Source organism: Somniosus microcephalus, chromosome 6 (genome assembly GCF_052327205.1).
Source record: "Somniosus microcephalus isolate GS21.2 chromosome 6, FLI_Smic_1.0, whole genome shotgun sequence".
NCBI lineage: Eukaryota > Metazoa > Chordata > Chondrichthyes > Squaliformes > Somniosidae > Somniosus > Somniosus microcephalus.
In genome coordinates, this window is record NC_140992.1 from 89486400 (window position 1) to 89507520 (window position 21121).

The 21121-nt window shown below is 45.7% G+C and overlaps 1 protein-coding gene across 1 annotated transcript in view; it reads right to left on the reverse strand.

Moving 5' to 3' along the window:
• The window catches only part of pik3cb (phosphatidylinositol-4,5-bisphosphate 3-kinase, catalytic subunit beta), a 249745-nt gene that overhangs the window by 99511 nt on the left and 129113 nt on the right, over positions 1-21121 (reverse strand). The window contains exons 4-6 of the mRNA XM_085990511.1: positions 11046-11269; positions 7846-8028; positions 1332-1499 (exon numbers count right to left, since the gene is read on the reverse strand). Coding sequence (XP_085846637.1) covers positions 1332-1499; positions 7846-8028; positions 11046-11269 — 575 coding nt within the window. The remainder of the gene's footprint in view (positions 1-1331; positions 1500-7845; positions 8029-11045; positions 11270-21121) is intronic.

Genomic DNA, 21121 nt, shown 5'->3' on the forward strand with positions numbered 1-21121 from the left:
CATCGTTAAATCACCCTCAAAAGATCATTAAAAAAAAAATTCTATACAATGAACTATAGAAACAGACAAATTTTCACCAAGGTCAGAGTTCAGCACTCAGCGTTTAATTCTGTACACAATGGGACAACTGCCTAACTTACTGTATTTATCACAGAACACAGCAAATCTATTTTCAGACATTTCCTTCCACCTATAAACCTATGTTTAATGATGTGAAATGTCTAATACAATAATGGTGCTTTGACTGACTGTCAGTGGAAACCATAGGTTCACAGTGAACTAACATTTTAGAAAAAAAATATGTTTTTCATTTAACAACCACAACTCTTGACAAAAAAGTACTGCCATTTCACACCGGGCAAGAAAGCTCTAATTAAAAAGGAAAGACTTGCATTTATATAGCGTTTTTCATGGCCTCAGGTCGTCCCAAAGTGCTTTACAGCCAATGAAGTACTTTTGAAGGTCCCACAAACAGCAATGTGATAAATGACCAGATCATATCTGTTTTTAGGTGCTGGTTGAGGAATAAATATTGGCCGAGGAATAAATATTGGCCAAAACACTGGGGAGAACTCCCCTGCTCTTCTTCGAAATAGTGCCATGGGATCTTTTACATTCACCCAAGAGGGCAGACGGGGCTTCGGCTTAACATCTGATCTGAAAGGCGTCACCTCTGATAGTACAGCACTCCCTCAGCACTGCACTGTCAGCCTATATTTTGTGCTCAAGTCTTCCGACTCAGAGGCAAGACTGCTATCAACTGAGCCACAGATGACACTGACACTAATGGAGAGGTAGCGATGCTTTTACCAGGTCTCTAGGCCACTGAGTGTTCTTGGTCCTGAACCCAACAAATTGAAACAGACGGTTTTATGATTAACATTGTCAAGAGGAGTTCAGTAAAAAGCTAGCTACATTTTAGTATCCTAATTATAACCACACTTACTTTATCAATCTGTTCTCTCCTAACTTCCCCCTCCGCAGGTCATTAAATCTTTGTTGGGTTACACTTCCATTGGCTGCCCACCTGTCCTATCCTCACCAGACTTCATCACGTGGGGCTTCTAACCGAGGTCACCGGATAGTGACCTCGAGTAAAATCCCTAGCTGATTTCCCCCTCACCCACCATCCCAAACCCAGGAGCACAGAAGCAAATCTTAGTATTACTGTCACTATTCTGGCAGAGGTCAGCTAACACAGCACAGGCCTGGGATAGACAGACTTAAAAGCTTACCGTTGTATGTTTGACTTACAGCACAAATTGAGATCACATCACCTTAAATGGTATATATAAAAGTAAGATGTTCCTGCTGCTTCCTCAATTACTTACAGAAATGGTCCGTCTTTTGGGTGGCAAAGGAAGAGGAGCAGTGGATATTTTCCGATGCAAGGCAATACCGATGGCTGACATTTCGCGATCACACATCTCCTTAATGGTGCTGCAGTCCACTAGAGTCAGTTGAGGGTTGATTCCTTTCAACACGCAATTCCTTATATACTGAAAAGTAGAGAAATCAGGAGTAAATGGAATGCCTTGTTCTTATCTACAGGGAGACTTATAACACACAACAGCATCTTCCTTCCCACATTCAGAAGTACAGACTCAAAGTACAGGATGTGCAGACTCTGCAGTGATAAATAGAAGTTGCAGGATTCAGGAGTGTAAATAAAATGCACAATTTGCAAATGGAAATTTAAGACAGTTATTTACAGCGAAGCTCGGTGCATTATAACATCTATGGATTAACAATGAAATGAGTAGGCTAAAGCAACTGGAACAAGTAATAGGGAAGTGTACAATACTCCAAAACCTGGAAAATGATAGGATCTGTGGAACATATGGCACATGTTAAGTTAGGTGAGTGCTGTTGACTTCAGACATGCGTTATTCCTGCAGTTGTTGGCACACTAAAACAAAACGAACTCTGGACACCTGCAAACCTATATTTGCGAGGGTCTTGTGAGCTTCTGCTGGGTGTTCATTTAAATGCAAAACTGAAGAGCCACACTCTCTCCATTTTACTAGTAGTGGGGTATGTGCCCCCTGTTTCCAGAGGGGCTTGATTGGAATAACTTTACTATTCACAATATGTAGACAGCAGTACACAAACAACTGAGGGTCTCTGTTTGTGTACAGCTCTCCTGGCAAGATAGAAATACCCTCAGCAATGAAGTCATTGAACTGTAATTACTGGAACATGTGATCTTATAAAATTAGTTGTGAGGGGATCCCACTGAGGTTGAAATTACAGTCAACTGGTATCTGAAAAGCAGGAAGCATTTTAACATATCTGATTCTGGCCAACTATGTACAGTAGGGATAGAGCCACTGACTGACTGCCAGAAGCTATCAGGTGAAGAAACATACAGGTAGGTAATAGTAGCAAGTGTGCAGCAGAAATCTGGCATTAATTTGCTCTAAAGCTATAACATGCACTCCCCCTCTATAATTAGGCTTGTGTGTAGTATAGTAGTCGGTGTAAAAGTGCGCTGAGTGTGTGAATTATGCACAAAACCAGCGAGAGGAAAGTAGAGGGAGAGATTGTGGAGGTTGTTGCTCTAATTTGGGGATACCACAATATTATGTATAACTAGTTCAGACTGTACGACAAGTTTAAATGTTTCTATATTCTAGATAGCACAAGTTAGGGTTACAATGCCAGGACAGCGGCCACAGGTTTTGTATGAATCTTGCTGGACATGGGAGTTCCTGCAAAGTTTGAGTATCCAGGACAAAAACACTTGCAGGAATTATCTCCGGAATATGCGTTCACTCAAGCTCAAAGTCACTCAGCTTGAGGAGCAGTAGGAGAAGTTCTATTACATATGGCAGGTGCAAAGGCTGTCTGGAACACACAGTCCAAGAGGTGGTCACCCTGCAGACCAAGAGATGGAGGGTAAGGATTGGGAAGAGGTGACTATCCACTGAGGTGGGAAGAGATGTAGGAAGGAAGTGAAGGGGTCGACTGAGGGCATTCCCTGGGCAAATAATGTTTCAATACTGAGTACTTGATCAAAGGGTCGGAGAGGATAGCCATGAGCAATGTCATGGCACCATGGAAAAAGTAGCTGCTGGGAAGGAAGAAACAGTTGAGTGTAGAAGTGCAGTGCTAGAAGATTCAACATTGAGAGGAGTAGACAGTAGGTTATGTGACTGCAACCATAAGTACCGAATGGTGTATTGCCTCCCCGGTGTTAGGGTAAGGGACATAACAGACTGGGTGCAGAAAACAAGGAGGTATGTTGAACTAGTACAAGTCCTTAATCAGGTTGCAGTTGGCAGATTGTGTATGGTTAGTGCAACCCACTGGAAAGGGATAGAAAAGATGCAGCACAAATTCACTAGGATGTTATCAGGGACAAGGGGTTACAGATAGGAAGAAAGGCTTGAGAAGCTAGGGCTTTTTTCACTGGAGCCGAGAAGGTTAAAAAAGATGACCTGACAAAAGCATGCAAGATTATGAAGTTATAAATCGGTAAATAATGATAGATCGTTTTCACTAGTTGATGAGATGGTAATGAGGGGTACAAATTTACGATCATCACAAATAATCAAAATGGGATGGTAGAATAAATCTCTTTACATACAGCAAGGTTAGAATGTGGAATTCTCCACTATTGTTCAGACAGAGTCCATAAACTCTTTTAAAAGGGAATGAGGTAGCTGTTTGAAAAAGGCTATGGGTAGCAAGTGGGATTAGACGAGGTGACTCCTGTGGAGAAAAACATTAGTACAGTCTTGGGCCAAATGGTCTGTTTCTGCCCTGTAGCGTTCTACGATACAGTAGGATACTACCTTATTAAAGTAAACTAAACTGGATTCAGTTTGACATGGTGCTACTGTACCCTAAACTGCTAATTCTGAATTGGCATCGACTAACATCAGACCCACCTCAGGAGTAGGCCTCACACTTGTAAGGATACAGGCCTGTGCCAAGTCCTGAACTAGATTACAGCATCAGATCTCAATAAATAAGACATCGGGGGGAAAAATTGAGTCGCGCCTCTTTTGGGGCTACTTTTAGCACCCCGAAAAAATTAGCACTCCTGCGGCTGGAAATTGAGTGGTAGCGCCCCAAGAGGGAAGCGGGGCGCCTCCCTCTTGGGGCGCTGTGAGGGAATATTGCACCGCTACGTGCCGCGGTATTGCTGGCCTTCCTCCCCTTCTTAAAGGGAGGCGCAAAGCAACCAAATTTTTCCCCTCAGAAGTCTAAAACAGCTTCATCATAACATAATTCAGAGATTCCAGACTCTCGCATCAATACTCTGTTTTAAAACATCAAAGGGATCGAGTGTAATGTAGCCAAGTTTGCGGTTGATACAAAGATGGGTGAGAAAACAAGTTGTGCAGAGGACTCAAAGGGCTCAATTTTCAGTGTGCCGTGGAGTCGGGTTTGGAGGCGTGCAGGGTGGGTTAAATTCCTGAAGTCGGGCGTCCCGACACCGTCCTGCCTCCATGACAATTTCAAAGGAGGCGGGTACCAGCCCCGCACTGGGACCCGCCTACCCGAGGCGGGAAGGGATTAGTGCCAATTAACTGCCTGTAGTTAACAGGTAGTTAACAGGCATTTTTTATCCTAATCCCTATTTTTAAGCTTGAACTGTGGGAATCCCGACGGCTCCAAACCACGCCAAGTTGGAAGAGTCAGGCCGTCGGGTTGAAGGGCTTGGAGGGGTCGATATGTCGGTGTTCAGGTGAGTGATGTGTGCATGAGTGCAAAGGTAAGTGTGTTTGCTGTGTCTAAAGTGATTAAATAAGTTTTACATACCTTTTCTTACCTTTTCAGCCTTCCTTCCTTTAGGTTCGGGGAGTCCCTCATCTCACCGGCACAGAAAGCAGAATGGCTGCAAAAGTGAAAGCCTGCAGCTTTCTGTGCAGGAGAGATTTCTAACTGAGTCTGTGGAGGATGACTCAGGTTAGAAGTAAGACCGTCAGTGTTTGACAGCTTCAAACAGCTGTGAAACACTGATATTTCATCTGTCAAAACATCTTGACAGATGAAATTTCAGTTGATATTTCATCTGTCAAAACATCTTGACAGATGAAATTTCAGTCTGTGACATCACCTGTTGCCGGGTGGCCCTTAATTTGCCTGCTGAGCCCGCTCAGCGGGCTCAACAAGGTCAATCAAGTTAAAATCACGTGGATTGGCCACATCTCGATGGAGGCGGGACTACAACCCTGAAAGTTGTAGTCCCGCCTCCAACCCAACTTCTGAATGAAAATCCAGCCCAAAGAATCTGCAAAGGGATATAGACAGGCTAGGTGAGTGGGCAAACATTTGGTAGATGGAGTATAATGTGGGAAAGTGTGAGGTTATCCACTTTGGCAGGAAAAATAAAAAAGCAAACTATTATTTAAATGGAGAGTACAAAATGCTACAGTTCAGAGGGACCTGGGGGTCCTTGTGCATGAAACACAAAAAGTGAGCATGCAGGTACAACAAGTAATCAAAAAGGCAAATGGAATGTTGGCCTTTATTTCAAGGGGGTTGCAGTATAAAAGCAGGGAAGTCCTGCTACAACTGTACAAGGTATTGGTGAGACCACACCTTGAGTACTGCGTACAGTTTTGGTCTCCTTATTTAAGGAAGGATATACTTGAATTGGAGGCAGTTCAGAGACGATTCACTAGGTTAATTCCAGAGATGAGGGGTTTGACTTATGATGAAAGGTAGAGCAGGCTGGGCCTATACTCATTGGAATTTAGAAGAATGAGAGGTGATCTTATCAATAAGATACTGAGAGGGCTCGACAGGGTAGATGCAGAGAGGATGTTTCCCCTCATGGGGAAATCTAGAACTCAGGGGCACAGTCTCAGAATAAAGGGTCGCCCTTTTAGAACCGAGATGAGGAGGAACTTCTTCTCTCAGAGTGTTGTAAATTTGTGGAATTCTCTGCCCCAGAGAGCTGTGGAGGCTGGGTCATTAAATACATTTAAGGTGGAGATAGACAAATTTTTGCAAAATAAGGGAGTGAAGGGTTATGGGGAGCAGGCTGGGAAGTGGCTTTGAACCCTAGATCAGACATGGTCTTATTGAATGGCGGAGCAGGCTCGAGGAGCCAAGTGGACTATTCCTGCTCCTATTTCTTATGTTCTAAACATTTATAACTGTCAAAAGAACTCGCATCCTAGGAGGGGGAGATGTCGTTCTATGTCTGGGGGAAGTTTTCAAGTACCTTTAACAAAAAACAGCAAATGCAGGAAACATACAGAAGGTCAGTCAGCATCTGTGGTGAGGAGAGATTTGTTCATGTTTGAAGTGTGCACCCACAACATTAACTTGCCTATTCTCCCCACAGATGCTGATTGACCTGCCCTGCTGTGTGTTTCCAACATTTGCTACGTTTAAATCTGTTGTTTTTTTACTTTCAGAAATCTTTGTTGAGCACGGAGAGGATTTACTCATGTCAATCGCATACGGAAGTTAAATTTCAGATAGTTAACAACCTTGTATGGAATTATGCATTTAATGCATGTTAATTCAACATTGGTGGCACAAGATTCTCAGAATTAATTCCCACTGTTTAAACAAAAATGTATAAAAAGATTTTTTTTTTTAAATACTTCTTTAGAATTGTGAATTCCCTCCCCCAATTTTGAAGGGGTTAACTCTTCGTTGGGATATGGTGCCACGGCCACCAGTTACCCTCTTGTAACTTGCCCAAGTGGCCATTAGTCGTACGTGAGCACTGATGAGGCACGCCTACAGACTATTCAACCATCCATAGCAATCAAAAGTGGCAAACTTGTCTGATTTTCCACTCCATTACCCAGGGGCACTCAAGCCAATTGTAGTGGCCCTAATTCTGCTATTGACCAACTCAGCAGGAATCTTTCTGGTCGGCATGGTTCAGTTAGTCACTAGTCAAACCTACCGAACTAATGGAGCCATTGTCTGATTTTTGAGCAGAAGAACTGATGTTGAGACTCTCTTTAAAAGCATAGAACAGGCTATAGAGCACAAATTTGATAACTGGCTGGCATATGTGGTCAGGGTACCAGTTAGCTATTAGTTTTTAATGCGACTGGTTGATCAATGCAACTGGTTGATCAACAAAACCACAAGGAAAATGAACAATAGAGATAGTGGTCAATGTTATTACTGGAATCAAGCTAAATGATAACCACTATCTGGATAATTATTTTCATCACACTGGAAGAGAGACATGTTCAACGAGCATTCAACGAGATTACTTCATTCTTTAAGTAACTACCAAGCACTTTCTGGAGCTACTGACTATTTCATTAACTTTATTCTTCCTGCAAAACAGAAATGAAAGCTGGATTTTTATCAAATTTGTTTACAAGCTTCCAGCGTAAGCGGCATTGATTCGGAAATGGCTTAGAGAAAGCTTAATGAAGAAAGTATTTTTCTAATGAAGGAGACAAATGACTAAAACTGGCTGGCAAAGTGTTGTTTGCATAAATTATGTGCAAATTGAGCAACCAGAGGTAATGACAAAATATTTTTTAAAAATCCCAGGACCTGAAAGTACAAAGACTGCAGACTCCTTTACACAAACAAAGTTTGACAAAGTTTCTTCACGGTTAATGCAACATATATGCATTATCCATAAGAAATAGGAGCAGGAGTAGGCCATACGGCCCCTCGAGCCTGCTCCGCAAATTGATACACATATTACACAAACATTAAGCTCCATTTTAGTTTAAATATTGAAGGTTTTAACTAAAGATTTTATTCTCTACTTCCTCCTCTTGTTCCTTTGCCCACCACCGCAAAGTTACATTTACATGTTAAGTACAGAAGAAGGTCACAAATAAATCACTTCCGATTTGATAAGATTCACTGTTGAACTTGCTGGAAGTTCTGCCAACATACCCGGAATTGAATCAGCGGCTGCTCGCCGAACAGGTACTCCTGCTTTCCGCTCACGCGCAGCACAAAGTCTCTGGGATTGAACTTCTCATTCTCCTTTCCATGGTTGGTCAGCTGTTTCCGAATGGCAAGCTCATTTAAGTTAATAGGATTCAAGTCGGGAGATATCTGGAAATTGAAGATGTCCTAGAAGGAGAGAGCGTCATTTTAAATGTTCTCTGTATTAAAAGATGGGTCTTGAAAACTTAAGACATGTAGCTTTTATTGGCCTCAAGCAACAGTTTATACCCGAATATAAGAAATGCTTGAAATACCAAAATGGCTGTGAACATCACTGTAGAATGATTACAAGATAGGAAGATCTCCTTCTGCCTACCTCATACCATTACTTTGATCCCTCTGTACTGGGGTTTCCTTTTATATTGGCATTTTATTTGCACTAATCCCACCCCCCAGCCTCCGCATAAAGACTCATTTTCAAAATGGTTTTGATCTCAGTTGGATTAGCGGTAGCGGCCTAAGAATTGACCTAGGCATTCGGATGGAGTCAGGCGTCCTGCTCCTGATTACTATCCAGCGACCTTGCTGGGGTTAATAACGTGTGGACAGCACAGGAGGAGGGCGTTGCTCTCAGCTGCGATGACCACTGTGGTCACGTGAATAACAATCACTTGGCCAAGGTACTGGAGGCTGAGCTGTACCTGTGGGGCCATAGCCCAGTACACAGTCACGGTAAGGAGGAGGAGAAATGTTGAGGGAACACTGATGGAAAAAGTCTGCTCTACTTTCATTCTGAAATATATCTTGTTTACAGGTAAAGAAACTGAGCAAAAGTAGGTCACTCTATTGGAGCCAAGAATTTGCCTTGTTATTCAAACCTGTAGGTGTACAGTGATGATCAGTACACACTGAAGGAAGTGATTTGCAATCGCAGCCTCACTTTACGGTATCATTGTAGCTAATCCTAGGAATGGAAGATTATATCAAACAGTAACCCAGTTAATTACGCCACAAACACCAGTTACATTCATTTAAAGCAGCACCACCTTCCTAAAAAAGTTTACCATGGAAGATGGACACAATTACATTACTTTTTAACCGACTTAAATCAAAATCTTTTGGGTTATAATTATTATGAAAATGAACTTTGTTATGTCAATTCCTTTCCCTCCCACTGAAGATGGTGGGCTTTAAATTCTGATGGAAAAATGTGCACAACGTCAGCAGAAACAAGGATTACCATTTTGCCTGAGTAAACTTGTCAGAGTGAAAGAGAGACGAAAGGTCAGTGAGCAGAAAATTAAATTGGAATCCATTGGTTTTTGAAATGTAGGAAAAAAAACACAAGTTCAAGCAATGTCAGTTTCGGCATTATTTAAAGAAGCAAAGTTAGGAAGAGAGCAATACATGGTCAGAGAAAAGGAGGTGAGGCAGGGAGCAAGTATCTGAGGCAAAAATAATGGGAAGGGGTCAAAAAGAGAGGGAAATAACCAACAAAGGACTTAATTTGTGTGAAATTGTTTTTTCCTTGTGTAGATAGGAACCCGATTTTCCTTCATTAGAGCACAATAGTGTTCATTTTTTTGCCCTACATGTTCCCAAGTCTGGAAGAATATAAGATTTATATTCCGTGAAAAAATGTTTTTCAGCAAATGAGAGCACTTGTCAGTTCTCCAGCAGACATGTTGATTTTGACTCACTCCCTGCCAAAGACAACAACTCTACTGAAGAACTTACGACTGGTGTCTGGAGTCAATGAAAAATACTTAGGAACAAACTAGATTGTAGGAAAGAAAAGATTTTTTTTTTAAATCTATACAAAGTGTCTTGCCGAAGGAGTAGGAATGGTTTACCATGGTATTAATGGTGTCCAAAGTACCAGCTACAAGCAAAATATCATGCAGAGATATCGGGACAATGGCCATATCTAGGGCATGATGTGGAGATGCCGGTGTTGGACTGGGGTGGACAAATGTGAGAAGTCGCACAACACCAGGTTATAGTCCAACAGCTTTATTTGAAATCACAAGCTTTCGGAGCACTGCTCCTTCGTCAGGTGAAGTGAAGAGATGCATATAGGCACAGCATATATAGTCAGAGAACACTGCCAGATGATTACAGGTAATCTTTCTAACTGCCCTTTATCACACCTCGGCAGAGAGATAATCACAGCAATCAAAGGTGTGAATGGTGTCCAAACAGGTCAGTCAGGTAAACATTACATCAAAGAACAATGAGGTGGGGTCACAAGGGGTCAAATGTTGCAGATGCTGGGGGTCTGTATGAAAAACAAACAATTTTTTTTTTATCTAGGGCAGGGAGCAAGTGAAAGTCTTCCAGTGTCAGTATTCTATTTAGCACTACTAAAGCTTCATGAACTCAAATTGATCATTGTTGGTCAATTGACCCTGGTCAAAAGGAAGAAAGTTTATAAATTACAATTCAACTCCCATGAACAGCTTATCAAGTGATCTAAATGAAAACTACCTTTCACAAATTTCAATCGAGCTTAGGCTAATGTCTTTGGACGCGCCTTGCGATCACATGGATCATGGCAGCATTCGACGCTACTTGAATTTCTACCCCCGCCACCCCCCCCACAAGAGTTTTGTGGCACATCTGCATTATACAGAATAGCCTTTTCATATAGAAGTGGTTCTGTTTCATCTTGGCTCCTGGTGTTGTGCTATTTACATTGTACAGCAGATTCCAGAGCACTGCTACGAACAAGAGATATCTGAGCTGCTATATGAATATATACTCTGGAATCAAAATTAGAGGCACTATTTAGTGTTTGGTGATTATGTAAAAAAAGTGACAGTACACTCAACATAGAGCCCAAAGAAATATTCGAGTTCTGACGAAAGGTCATTGACCTGAAACGTTAACTCGGTTTCTCTCGCCACAGATGTTGCCTGATCTGCTGAGTATTTCCAGCATTTTCTGTTTTTATACCAAAGAAATATTGTTCCCTTCCAGAATGTACTGCTAAGTGAGTTGCACCATTTTAGCGATGTTACCACAAGGAAAACTTACAGCTCATTCAATGTTCAGCAAGTCTAGGAATCCATGACCTCACTGAAAATGAAGACAAACTTTTTTCCAGCTGTGTTTTTTACATCACTGTTTTATAAGCAGAGCTATGTGTCTATGGGCATTAAATGCCTTCACTCATAACCTTTATGTAATTTAATGCAACATACCTGACAAGATTCAAACCGAATGGCTACAAGGAAATTGTCTTTGTGTATCTTATCTTCAGTATTATTAAAGCCAGTAGATTCAATTTCAGGAGGGAAATTGTGCTGCAACCAGTCCATCCAGGAAAGACCCTGAAGTTTCAACATATTCTCCTCATTGATTTTACGCATCTTGCTGCGGAATTCTTTCACCTCAGGCTCAGTCAGTGCATCAAACTCGTGGAGACCTAGATTCCAACAACAACTATTAAGCAATCTCGTCACCACAATCAGAACCTTTTTTTTTTGTTGCTTAATCTATTGTTCAAAAACCCCTGTCCCAGATAATCAAAGTACTCTGCTCTCAGATTCAGGAATCCATACTATCAAGAGGCTAAAAGGGCACTGTATTGATTTCTTTGTGGGTTCAATGACGAGACATTTATGAAAGAGAATGTCTTTTAATCTAAAGTCAGTTCAACTCTTTATACAGCTTTTCAGGAGACACGATGCTAATGATGCATCTAGAACGAAACTGAAACTAAACTCAACTGCCTTGCTTGTCTCGGTCACATGCCCTCTGCTGGTCAGGCACAAGCAATCAATACATGCTGGTAAGACATCATAATCGAACAGGCAAATACCATCTCTATTTGCTGATATCATTACATCTCCTTTTCTTAAAACAAAAGTATTTTACTTTTAACTAACAACATGTTTTCTTTGTATTAATCTGCATTTTAACTGTAACACTTAATGAACTTACATTATCATGATCAAGGTTTTTTAACCTTGCTGTCTGTGTTCACATGAAATATGTGTGGTAAACCACTTTTGTCGTTCACTATCGTTACACTATAGTTATCACTGTTATATCGTTACTCTATGGTTATCACTGTTCACACTGTTGTATCACTATACGAGGTCGCCTCTTGTCACGCTGTTATACCTGGGCTGACCACTGCTGACTCCGCCCATGGCTCCACCTACCTGCCCAGGTATAAAGGTGGTCGACTGGCTGGTATTCCTCCTTGTTGGATCCGATCACCCACGAAGGTGGGCTCTGTTATTTAGCCAATAAAAACCTATAGTTACTTTCTTAACTCATCGCTTTTCATTGGATGAATTGATAGGTATATCAATTTTATTGGCTAAATTTTAAAATGTCGACACTTGAGCAGTCAAACGACCAGTCAAACGACCAGCCAAGCGACCAGCCAGACGCCCAGCTACAACAGCCACAGCAGCCAGCCTGGCTGCGAGCCCTCCGACCACCGTACCTGGATCTAAACCCACAGGCAGCAAACTCAGCCCTCGACTTCGAACACTGGCTGGGCGGTTTCGAATCCTACCTGGGAGAATCCGGCGTGCCTCAGAAATCCATGCTAAGAGTTCTGACCGCCCAAGTGAGCCCTAAAGTATTCGCACTCATCCGGGACCTTAAAACATACGAAGCCGCCATCAACCTGCTGAAACAACAGTACCGGAGCCCGGTAAACTCCATGTATGCCAGACACCTCCTAAGATCCCGCCCGCAACAGCCAGGAGAGTCGGTAGATGAATTTTTACGGGCGCTACAAGCACTCGGCAGGGACTGTGACTTTAAAGCGGTATCAGCGGCAGAAAATACTGAAGATAATGTCCGCGATGCCTTCGTGAAAGGCCTGCGGTCCGACTACGCACGGCAAAGACTTCTTGAAGCAAAGGACCTTGACCTGAACACAGCTGCAGCCCTCGCTCGCTCCCTAGAAGTGGCCCATCGGGACCTCGAGGTGTACTCCAGGTACAGTAATTTGCGACCCTGGGACTCGGGACCGACCCCGGCCGCGATACCCCTCGCAGCGCCGCCCCTGGGACCTACCTCTGCGTTGGCGTCCCGGACCCGATCGGGACCGCCACCCCCGGTACCGGCTGCGACTTCGAACCCCCGCGATCGGGCCGCCGGCTGCTTCTTCTGCGGCCAGGCGAAACATCCTAGGGCGCGCTGCCCAGCGAGAAACGCGACGTGCTCAAGCTGCCTGAAGAAAGGCCACTTTGCTAAGGCCTGCAGAGATCCACAGAGGCCAGCAGTGCCTCATGCGAGTTGTGAGTCATGGGGGCGGCCATCTTTGATCCAGGCAACCGACACCAGCAGTGCCTCATGTGAGTTGTGGGGGCAGCCATCTTCTCCGCCATTTTGTCCAACCTCGTGGGCGCCGCCATTTTACCCTCCACGCTCGACCGCCACCTCGCCTCCGGACTCGACCACCGCCTCACCCGCAGACTACGGCAGCTCGCTGAGCCACACAGTAGCCTCCGTCACACTGGACCAAGCCCGCCCGCACCACCTGTCCAAGTCCATGATGGACATCAAAGTAAACGGCCGCGCCACGACCTGCCTGTTCGACAGCGGAAGCACGGAGAGTTTCATCCACCCAGACACGGTGAGCCAATACTCCCTCACTGTCCGGCCAACGCGCAACTGGATCTCGATGGCATCGAGGTCCCACGCCACAGACATCAGCAGCTACTGTGTCGTGACCCTGTCGGTTAAGGGCACGGAGTATAAAAATTTTAAACTCCTCGTCCTCCCCCAGCTCTGCGCTGCCGTCCTACTAGGGCTGGACTTCCAATCCCACCTCCAAAGCGTCACTCTAGCATACGGCGGACCCCTCCCCCCACTCACAGTCGACAATCAGCAGCCTTTAAACCGCCCACCGCGTAACACCTGCGGCCTATCCACCCTCAAGGTCCCGCCACCTTCCCTGTTCGCTAACCTCACCCCCGACTGCAAACCCGTCGCTACCAAGAGCAGGCGGTACAGCGCCGGGGACAGAGCCTTCATTAGCTCTGAGGTGCAGCGTCTCCTGAAGGAGGGCATCATCGAGGGGAGCAGCAGCCCCTGGCGTGCCCAGGTCGTGGTCGTTAAGACCGGCAATAAAAACCGCCTGGTCATCGACTACAGCCAGACCATAAAACGGTACACCCAGCTGGACGCATACCCCCTTCCCCGCATATCTGATATGGTCAATCAGATTGCACAATACCGAGTATTCTCTACCATCGACCTTAAGTCGGCCTACCACCAACTCCCTATCCGCCCTGAGGACCGCCAGTATACCGCCTTCGAGGCGAATGGCCGCCTCTACCACTTCCTTAGGGTTCCCTTTGGCGTCACCAACGGGGTTTCGGTCTTCCAAAGGGAGATGGACCGGATGGTTGACCAGAACGGGCTGCACGCCACGTTCCCCTATCTAGATAACGTCACCATCTGCGGCCGCGACCGGCAGGACCATGATGTTAATCTGGAGAGATTCCTCCGTACGGCCCAACGGCTGAACCTCACCTACAATAAGGAGAAATGTGTGTTTAACACCTCACGCCTTGCCATCCTCGGCTGCGTAGTAGAGGACGGACTCATCGGCCCCGACCCCGAAAGAATGCGCCCCCTCATGGAGTTACCCCTCCCCCACTGCCCAAAGGCGCTGAAGAGAACCCTGGGGCTCTTCGCCTACTATGCCCAATGGGTGCCCAATTATGCGGACAAAGCCAGACCCCTCATGAAGTCCACATCCTTCCCCCTTACGGAGGAAGCGTGCGCTGCCTTCTCCCTCATTAAGGGAGACATTGCTAAGGCCACAATGCACACGGTGGATGAGTCCATCCCCTTCCAAGTGGAGAGCGATGCATCCGACTTCGCCCTAGCCGCTACCCTTAACCAGGAGGGGAGACCGGTGGACTTCTTCTCAAGGACCCTACAGGGCCCCGAGATCCGACACTCGTCGGTCGAGAAGGAGGCCCAGGCGATTGTGGAGGCTGTACGACGCTGGAGGCACTACCTGGCAGGCAAACGATTTACCCTCCTCACCGACCAGCGTTCGGTCGCTTTTATGTTTAATAACAAGCTGAGGGGTAAAATCAAGAACGACAAGATCTTGAGGTGGAGAATCGAACTCTCCACCTATGATTATGATATCTTGTACTGGCCAGGTAAGCTGAACGAACCCCCTGATGCTCTATCACGAATTACATGCGCCAACGCGCAAATTGATAGACTTCAGACCCTCCACAACGACCTCTGCCACCCCGGAGTCACCAGACTTTACCACTTCATTAAGGCCCGCAACCTGCCCTACTCCATCGAGGAGGTCAGGACCATGACCAGGAACTGCCAGACCTGTGCCGAGTGCAAACCGCATTTCTTTAGGCCGGACAGAGCAAGCCTGATCAAGGCCACCCGCCCCTTCGAGCGCTTGAGCATCGATTTTAAGGGGCCCCTCCCGTCCTCTGACCGTAATGTGTACTTCCTCAACATTGTTGATGAGTACTCCAGTTTCCCCTTCGCCTTCCCCTGCCCAGACATGACCAGTACCATGGTCATTAAATGCCTGAACGACCTCTTCGCCTTGTTCGGGTTCCCAAACTATATACATAGTGACCGGGGCTCCTCCTTCATGAGCGAGGAACTCCGCCAGTTCCTACTAGCAAGAGGTATTGCTGCAAGCAGGACCACCAGCTACAACCCTCGAGGGAACGGCCAGGTGGAAAGAGAGAACGCGACTGTATGGAAGGCCGTCCTCTTAGCCTTAAAGTCTAAGGGCCTCCCAACCTCCCGCTGGCAGGAAGTCCTCCCGGCAGCGCTGCATTCCATCCGGTCACTACTTTGCACTGCCGTTAACGCCACCCCCCATGAACGAATGTTTGTTTTCCCCAGGAAGTCGACTACGGGAACCACACTACCAACCTGGCTGACCTCTCCGGGGCCCGTCCTGCTGCGAAAGCACGTGAGGGCCCATAAAACGGACCCCCTGGTCGAGAGGGTGAACCTCCTGCACGCCAACCCTCAGTATGCCTATGTGGCATACCCAGACGGGCGGGAGGACACAGTCTCCTTGCGAGACCTCGCACCCTCGGGCATTCCGGAGACACCACCTTCACCCCCCCCCACCCCCCCCACCCCGATTCCAGCTCAGGTAGACGGCATGCCGGAACCCCACGAGCCCTCGCCGACCACGCAGACACCAGCATCACCACCGGAGAATGCAACACCGCCGCTGCGACGATCGGAAAGGCTTACGAGGCCTCCGGACAGACTGACATACCAGAACTGGTAGTACACATCACCCCGCCGGACTCAAATCTAAACAAGGGGTGAATGTGGTAAACCACTTTTGTCGTTCACTATCGTTACACTATAGTTATCACTGTTATATCGTTACTCTATGGTTATCACTGTTCACACTGTTGTATCACTATATACGAGGTCGCCTCTTGTCACGCTGTTATACCTGGGCTGACCACTGCTGACTCCGCCCATGGCTCCACCTACCTGCCCAGGTATAAAGGTGGTCGACTGGCTGGTATTCCTCCTTGTTGGATCCGATCACCCACGAGGGTGGGCTCTGTTATTTAGCCAATAAAAACCTATAGTTACTTTCTTAACTCATCGCTTTTCATTGGATGAATTGATAGGTACATATCAATATGTCAATACACTAGAACTTGAAGAAAGAATAAAATAACATTACTTCCTTCTATAACAATAGTCCTTAAATTTGCTCAATGAGTCTCTCAGGAGGCTTCACGTGTCTTGAGGATTTTCTGATTGATTGTCCTTGAATCTGAGTTGTTGCCTCAGATGATTGGTTCTCAGCTGTATGATGAGGTTGTTCAACAGTAACAGTCTCTTGACCTGCTGTGGCTGGTCCCATGAGAAGATCTCGACGATTTCTTCTCAGAACAGCACCCTCATCTGTCTGAATGGTGTATGATCTTGGTTGAACTTCGCTCAGGACAGTTTCCTTCTGAGTCCAGGTGTTTGTTTTGTCTTTCAACCTTACTTGGTCACCAGTGTGGAGTTCAGGTAGGTTTTGTGTTCCTCTGTCATAGTAGTACTTTTGCTTTTCTTTCTGTTGTTCTTTGAACTTCCTCACTTTCTCCCCCTCTTTTGTTTTCAGGAGGTTCTCCGGGATGGGTAGGTTTGACCTTAGCCGATGTCCCATCAGGAGTTGGGCTGGTGACATACCACACTCGAGCGGCGTTGTGCGGTATACAAGCATGCTCTGGTAGAAGTCAGTTCCACTGTCTTTTGCCTTGTACATCACTCTTTTCACTGTCTGGACCGATTTCTCCACTAATCCATTGGACTGTGGAAAGTGAGGACTTGACGTTGTGTGGACAAAGTCCCACTCTTTGGCAAAGTGTCGGAAACTTGCATTGTAAAACTGGGGTCCGTTGTCTGTGAAGACCTCGCTTGCCACGCCATGTCTGGAGAATATGGCTTTCATACATGTTATCACAGCATCTGCAGTGGTGGTGTACAGTCTACAAACCTCTGGATACAGGGAGTAATAGTCTGTGACTACAAGATAGTCCTTCCCTTGACATACGAATAGGTCAGCACCTACCTTCTGGTAAGGTCTGTCTGGCGCTGGGTGTGGCTTTAGTGGTTCTACCGGATTGCTTGCTCGATATTTCAGGCATATTGTGCAGTTTGACACCTCATTTGTCACATCTTGGTTGATTCGTGGCCAGTACATCACCTCTCGTGCTCTTTTCTTACACTTTTCGATTCCCAGATGTCCTCCATGGATCTTTTTTAACATCATTTTTCTCAGACTCTTTGGGATAACTATTTTCACAGAAATCACAGAAATCACAGAAACCTCACAGTGCAGATAAAGGCCATTTCGGCCCATCGAGCCTGCACCGACACATATCCCACCCGATCCCCATAACCCCTACACCAACACATATCCCACCCTATCCCCGTAACCCCACGTATTTAATCCCCCTAACACTAAGGGTCAATTTATCATAGCCAATCAACCCAACCCGCACATCTTTGGACTGTGGGAGGAAACCGGAGCACCCGGAGGAAACCCACGCAAACACGGGGAGAATGTGCAAACTCCACACAGACAGTCACCCGAGGCCGGATTCGAACCCGGGTCCCTGGCGCTGTGAGGCAGGGTCCCTGGCGCTGTGAGGCAGAGTACTGGAACTGCAGGGCGGAACTATGTCAGGTGAGCAGTCTTGCTTCATGTTGGGCCATCCATCCAAGATGCTTTTCCTCAGTCGTCTCATTGTTTCATCTTTGTTTGTCTCAGTCTTTATGAGCTCCATTTTTGCATCTGCTATGGGCAGTGCACTTGTGATCATGTCCACGTAGGCGTTCACTTTTTCATCCATTGTGGTGTTTGCGGGCTCACTTGGGTCAACAGCTCTGGACAACGTGTCTGCTGTATACATCAGTTTACCCGGTGTGTACGCAACATTCAGTGTATAGCGTTGCAGCCTGATCATCATTCTTTGTATTCTAAGCGGACAGCTATTTAGTGGCTTTTGGAACAATGCAATCAAGGGCTTATGGTCAGTCTCTACACTGATTGCTTGTCCTGCCACAAACTGGTGAAATCTTTCACAGGCGTATGTGATGCTGAGCAGCTCCTTTTCTATTTGAGCATATCGCGTCTCCGCGTCTGTCATTCAGCGTGATGCATATGCAATAGGTTGCCAGTAGTCATATTGTTGCAGAAGAACAGCACCGAGCCCACTCTGTGATGCATCTGATGATATCTTGATGGGTCTCGCTGGGTCATAAAACCTCAGAACTGGTTCCTCTGTGAGCAGTTTCTTTAGATCGCTCCATGACTTCTTATGCTCATGATTCCATTCCCATTCTATGTTCTTTTCAGTTAGTCTTCTCAGTGGCGCCATCTTTTCTGAGAGGTTGGATATGAATTTACTCATGTAGTCGATCATTCCATTAAACCTCTGCACGTCCTTTTTGCATTGTGGCTTTGGCATATTCTCAATGGCGGACACCTTTCTGGGATCTGGTCTGATGCCCTCACTGCTAAGGATATCTCCCACGAATGTCAGTTCTGTCACCCCGAGCTGGCATTTCTCCCTATTCAGCTTCAGGTTTGTTTTCCTTGTTGCTTCCAGCACTTTTTTCAGTGTCTCGTCATGCTCAGTTCTTGTGGTTCCCCATACTATGATGTCATCCATTGATGTATCAACTCCCTCCAGGTGCTCATAGATCATATGGATAGTTTTGTGATACACTTCAGGAGCTGAGGCAATGCCAAATGGTAACCTTAGGAATCTGTATCTGCCAAATGGACTGTTGAATGTGCACAGTCTTGAACTTGCCTCGTCCAGTTTCATCTGCCAAAATCCTGATGATGCATCTAACTTGCTGAAATACTTTGCATTTGCAAACTGTGCCATGATTTCCTGACGTGTAGGAAGCTTGAAGTGCTCTCTCTTTATTGCTCTGTTTAGATCTCTTGGATCCAGGCAAATTCTGAGCTTTCCATTCTTTTTGTCCACTACGACGAGGGAACTCACCCACTCAGTTGGCTCATCTATCTTTTGAATCACGTTCAGGCTTTCCATCCTGTCCAACTCTGCCTTCAGTTGCTTTTGAAGAGCAAACGGGACTTTTCTGCATGGATGTATGACCGGTGTCATACTTTTATCTACTCTGATCGTGTGTTCTCCTGGAATGCAGCCTAGACCCTTAAATAGGTCGTTGTACTCTTTCATGAGTTCATCATAGACTGTCTCTCCTTCGCTTTCCACAACGAGGACTCTCTTTACCAGGTTCAGTCTCTCACAGGCTTTTAAACCTAGTATGGCTTGCACATCCTTTGGCACCACGATTAATGCTAGCGTGTGCTCTCTGTCCTTGTGTGTTACTTTGACAATGCATCTTCCTTTCACTGGTATATCAGTACCTGAGTATCCTGTCACTTTCACTTTTATTCCATGTATCTTTGGTCTGGGTCTAATTTTCTTAAAATCTGTCTCTGATATCACATTAACTTGTGCTCCAGTATCCAATTTAAATGGAATGTGTATGTCATTCACTTTTAGTGTCAACATCCAGTCTCTTTCTTCTTTTTTGTTTTCAGACACAACATCTACATTGAACTCCTCTATCCCGCTTTTGTCTACTGCATGGACCTTGCTTTGTTGCGCTTGGTTCTTGCAGCAACGGGCATAATGGTTGTTTTTGTTGCATCTATTGCATGTTTTACCATATGCTGGACACTTTCTTGGTGTATGCTGTGTACCGCATCGACTACATGACTTTCGATTGTCCCTTTCATTTTCGTTCGCTGGCCATGCCTCTTTTTTCACATTGGCGCTCTTTTTGTTAAACGGTTTGTGTCCGTTCTTACTCACTGCATCCACGTTGCAGCTACTGTCACTGAACAGCTCCTTTGCCTGCAACTTCACAGTCTCTGTAGCCCTAGTGTGGAGATGCCGGAGTTGGACTGGGGTGGACAAATGTAAGAAATCACACAACACCAGGTTATAGTCCAACAGCTTTATTTGAAATCACAAGCTTTCGGAGCGCTGCTCCTTCTTCAGGTGAAGTGGAGAAATGCATAAAGACACAGCTTATATAGTCAGAGAATCATGTCAGATGTTTACAGGTAACCTTTCCAACTGCCATTTATCACACCTCGGCAGAGAGATAATCACAGCAGTCAAAGGTGTGAATGGTGTCCAAACAGGTCAGTCAGGGAAACATTACATCAAAGAACAATGAGGTGGGGTCACAAGGGGTCAAATATTGCAGATGCTGGGGTCTGTATGAAAAACAAAAAAAGACAAAAAACATTTTTTTTGGCTGGAAATCACAGCAGGTCCAGCCGCATCTGTGTAGAGAGAACAAGCCAATGTCGACTCGAGTCTGGATGACCCTGCATCAGGTGGGGTTACATGTAGCGTGACATGAACCCAAGATCTCGGTTAAGGCCGTTCTCATGGGTGCGGAAGAATCACTGAAAAGACTACACGATAACATCAACAAGTTCCATCCCACCATCAAACTCACCATGGACTACTCCTCAGAATCAGTCTCATTCCTGGACACACGAATCTCCATCAAAGACGGACACCTCAGCACTTCACTCTACTGCAAGCCCACGGACAACCTCACGATGCTTCACTTCTCCAGCTTCCACCCTAACCACGTTAAAGAAGCCATCCCCTATGGACAAGCCCTGCGAATACACAGGATCTGCTCAGACGAGGAGGAACGCGATGGACACCTACAGACACTGAAAGACGCCCTTGTAAGAACGGGATATGACGCTCGACTC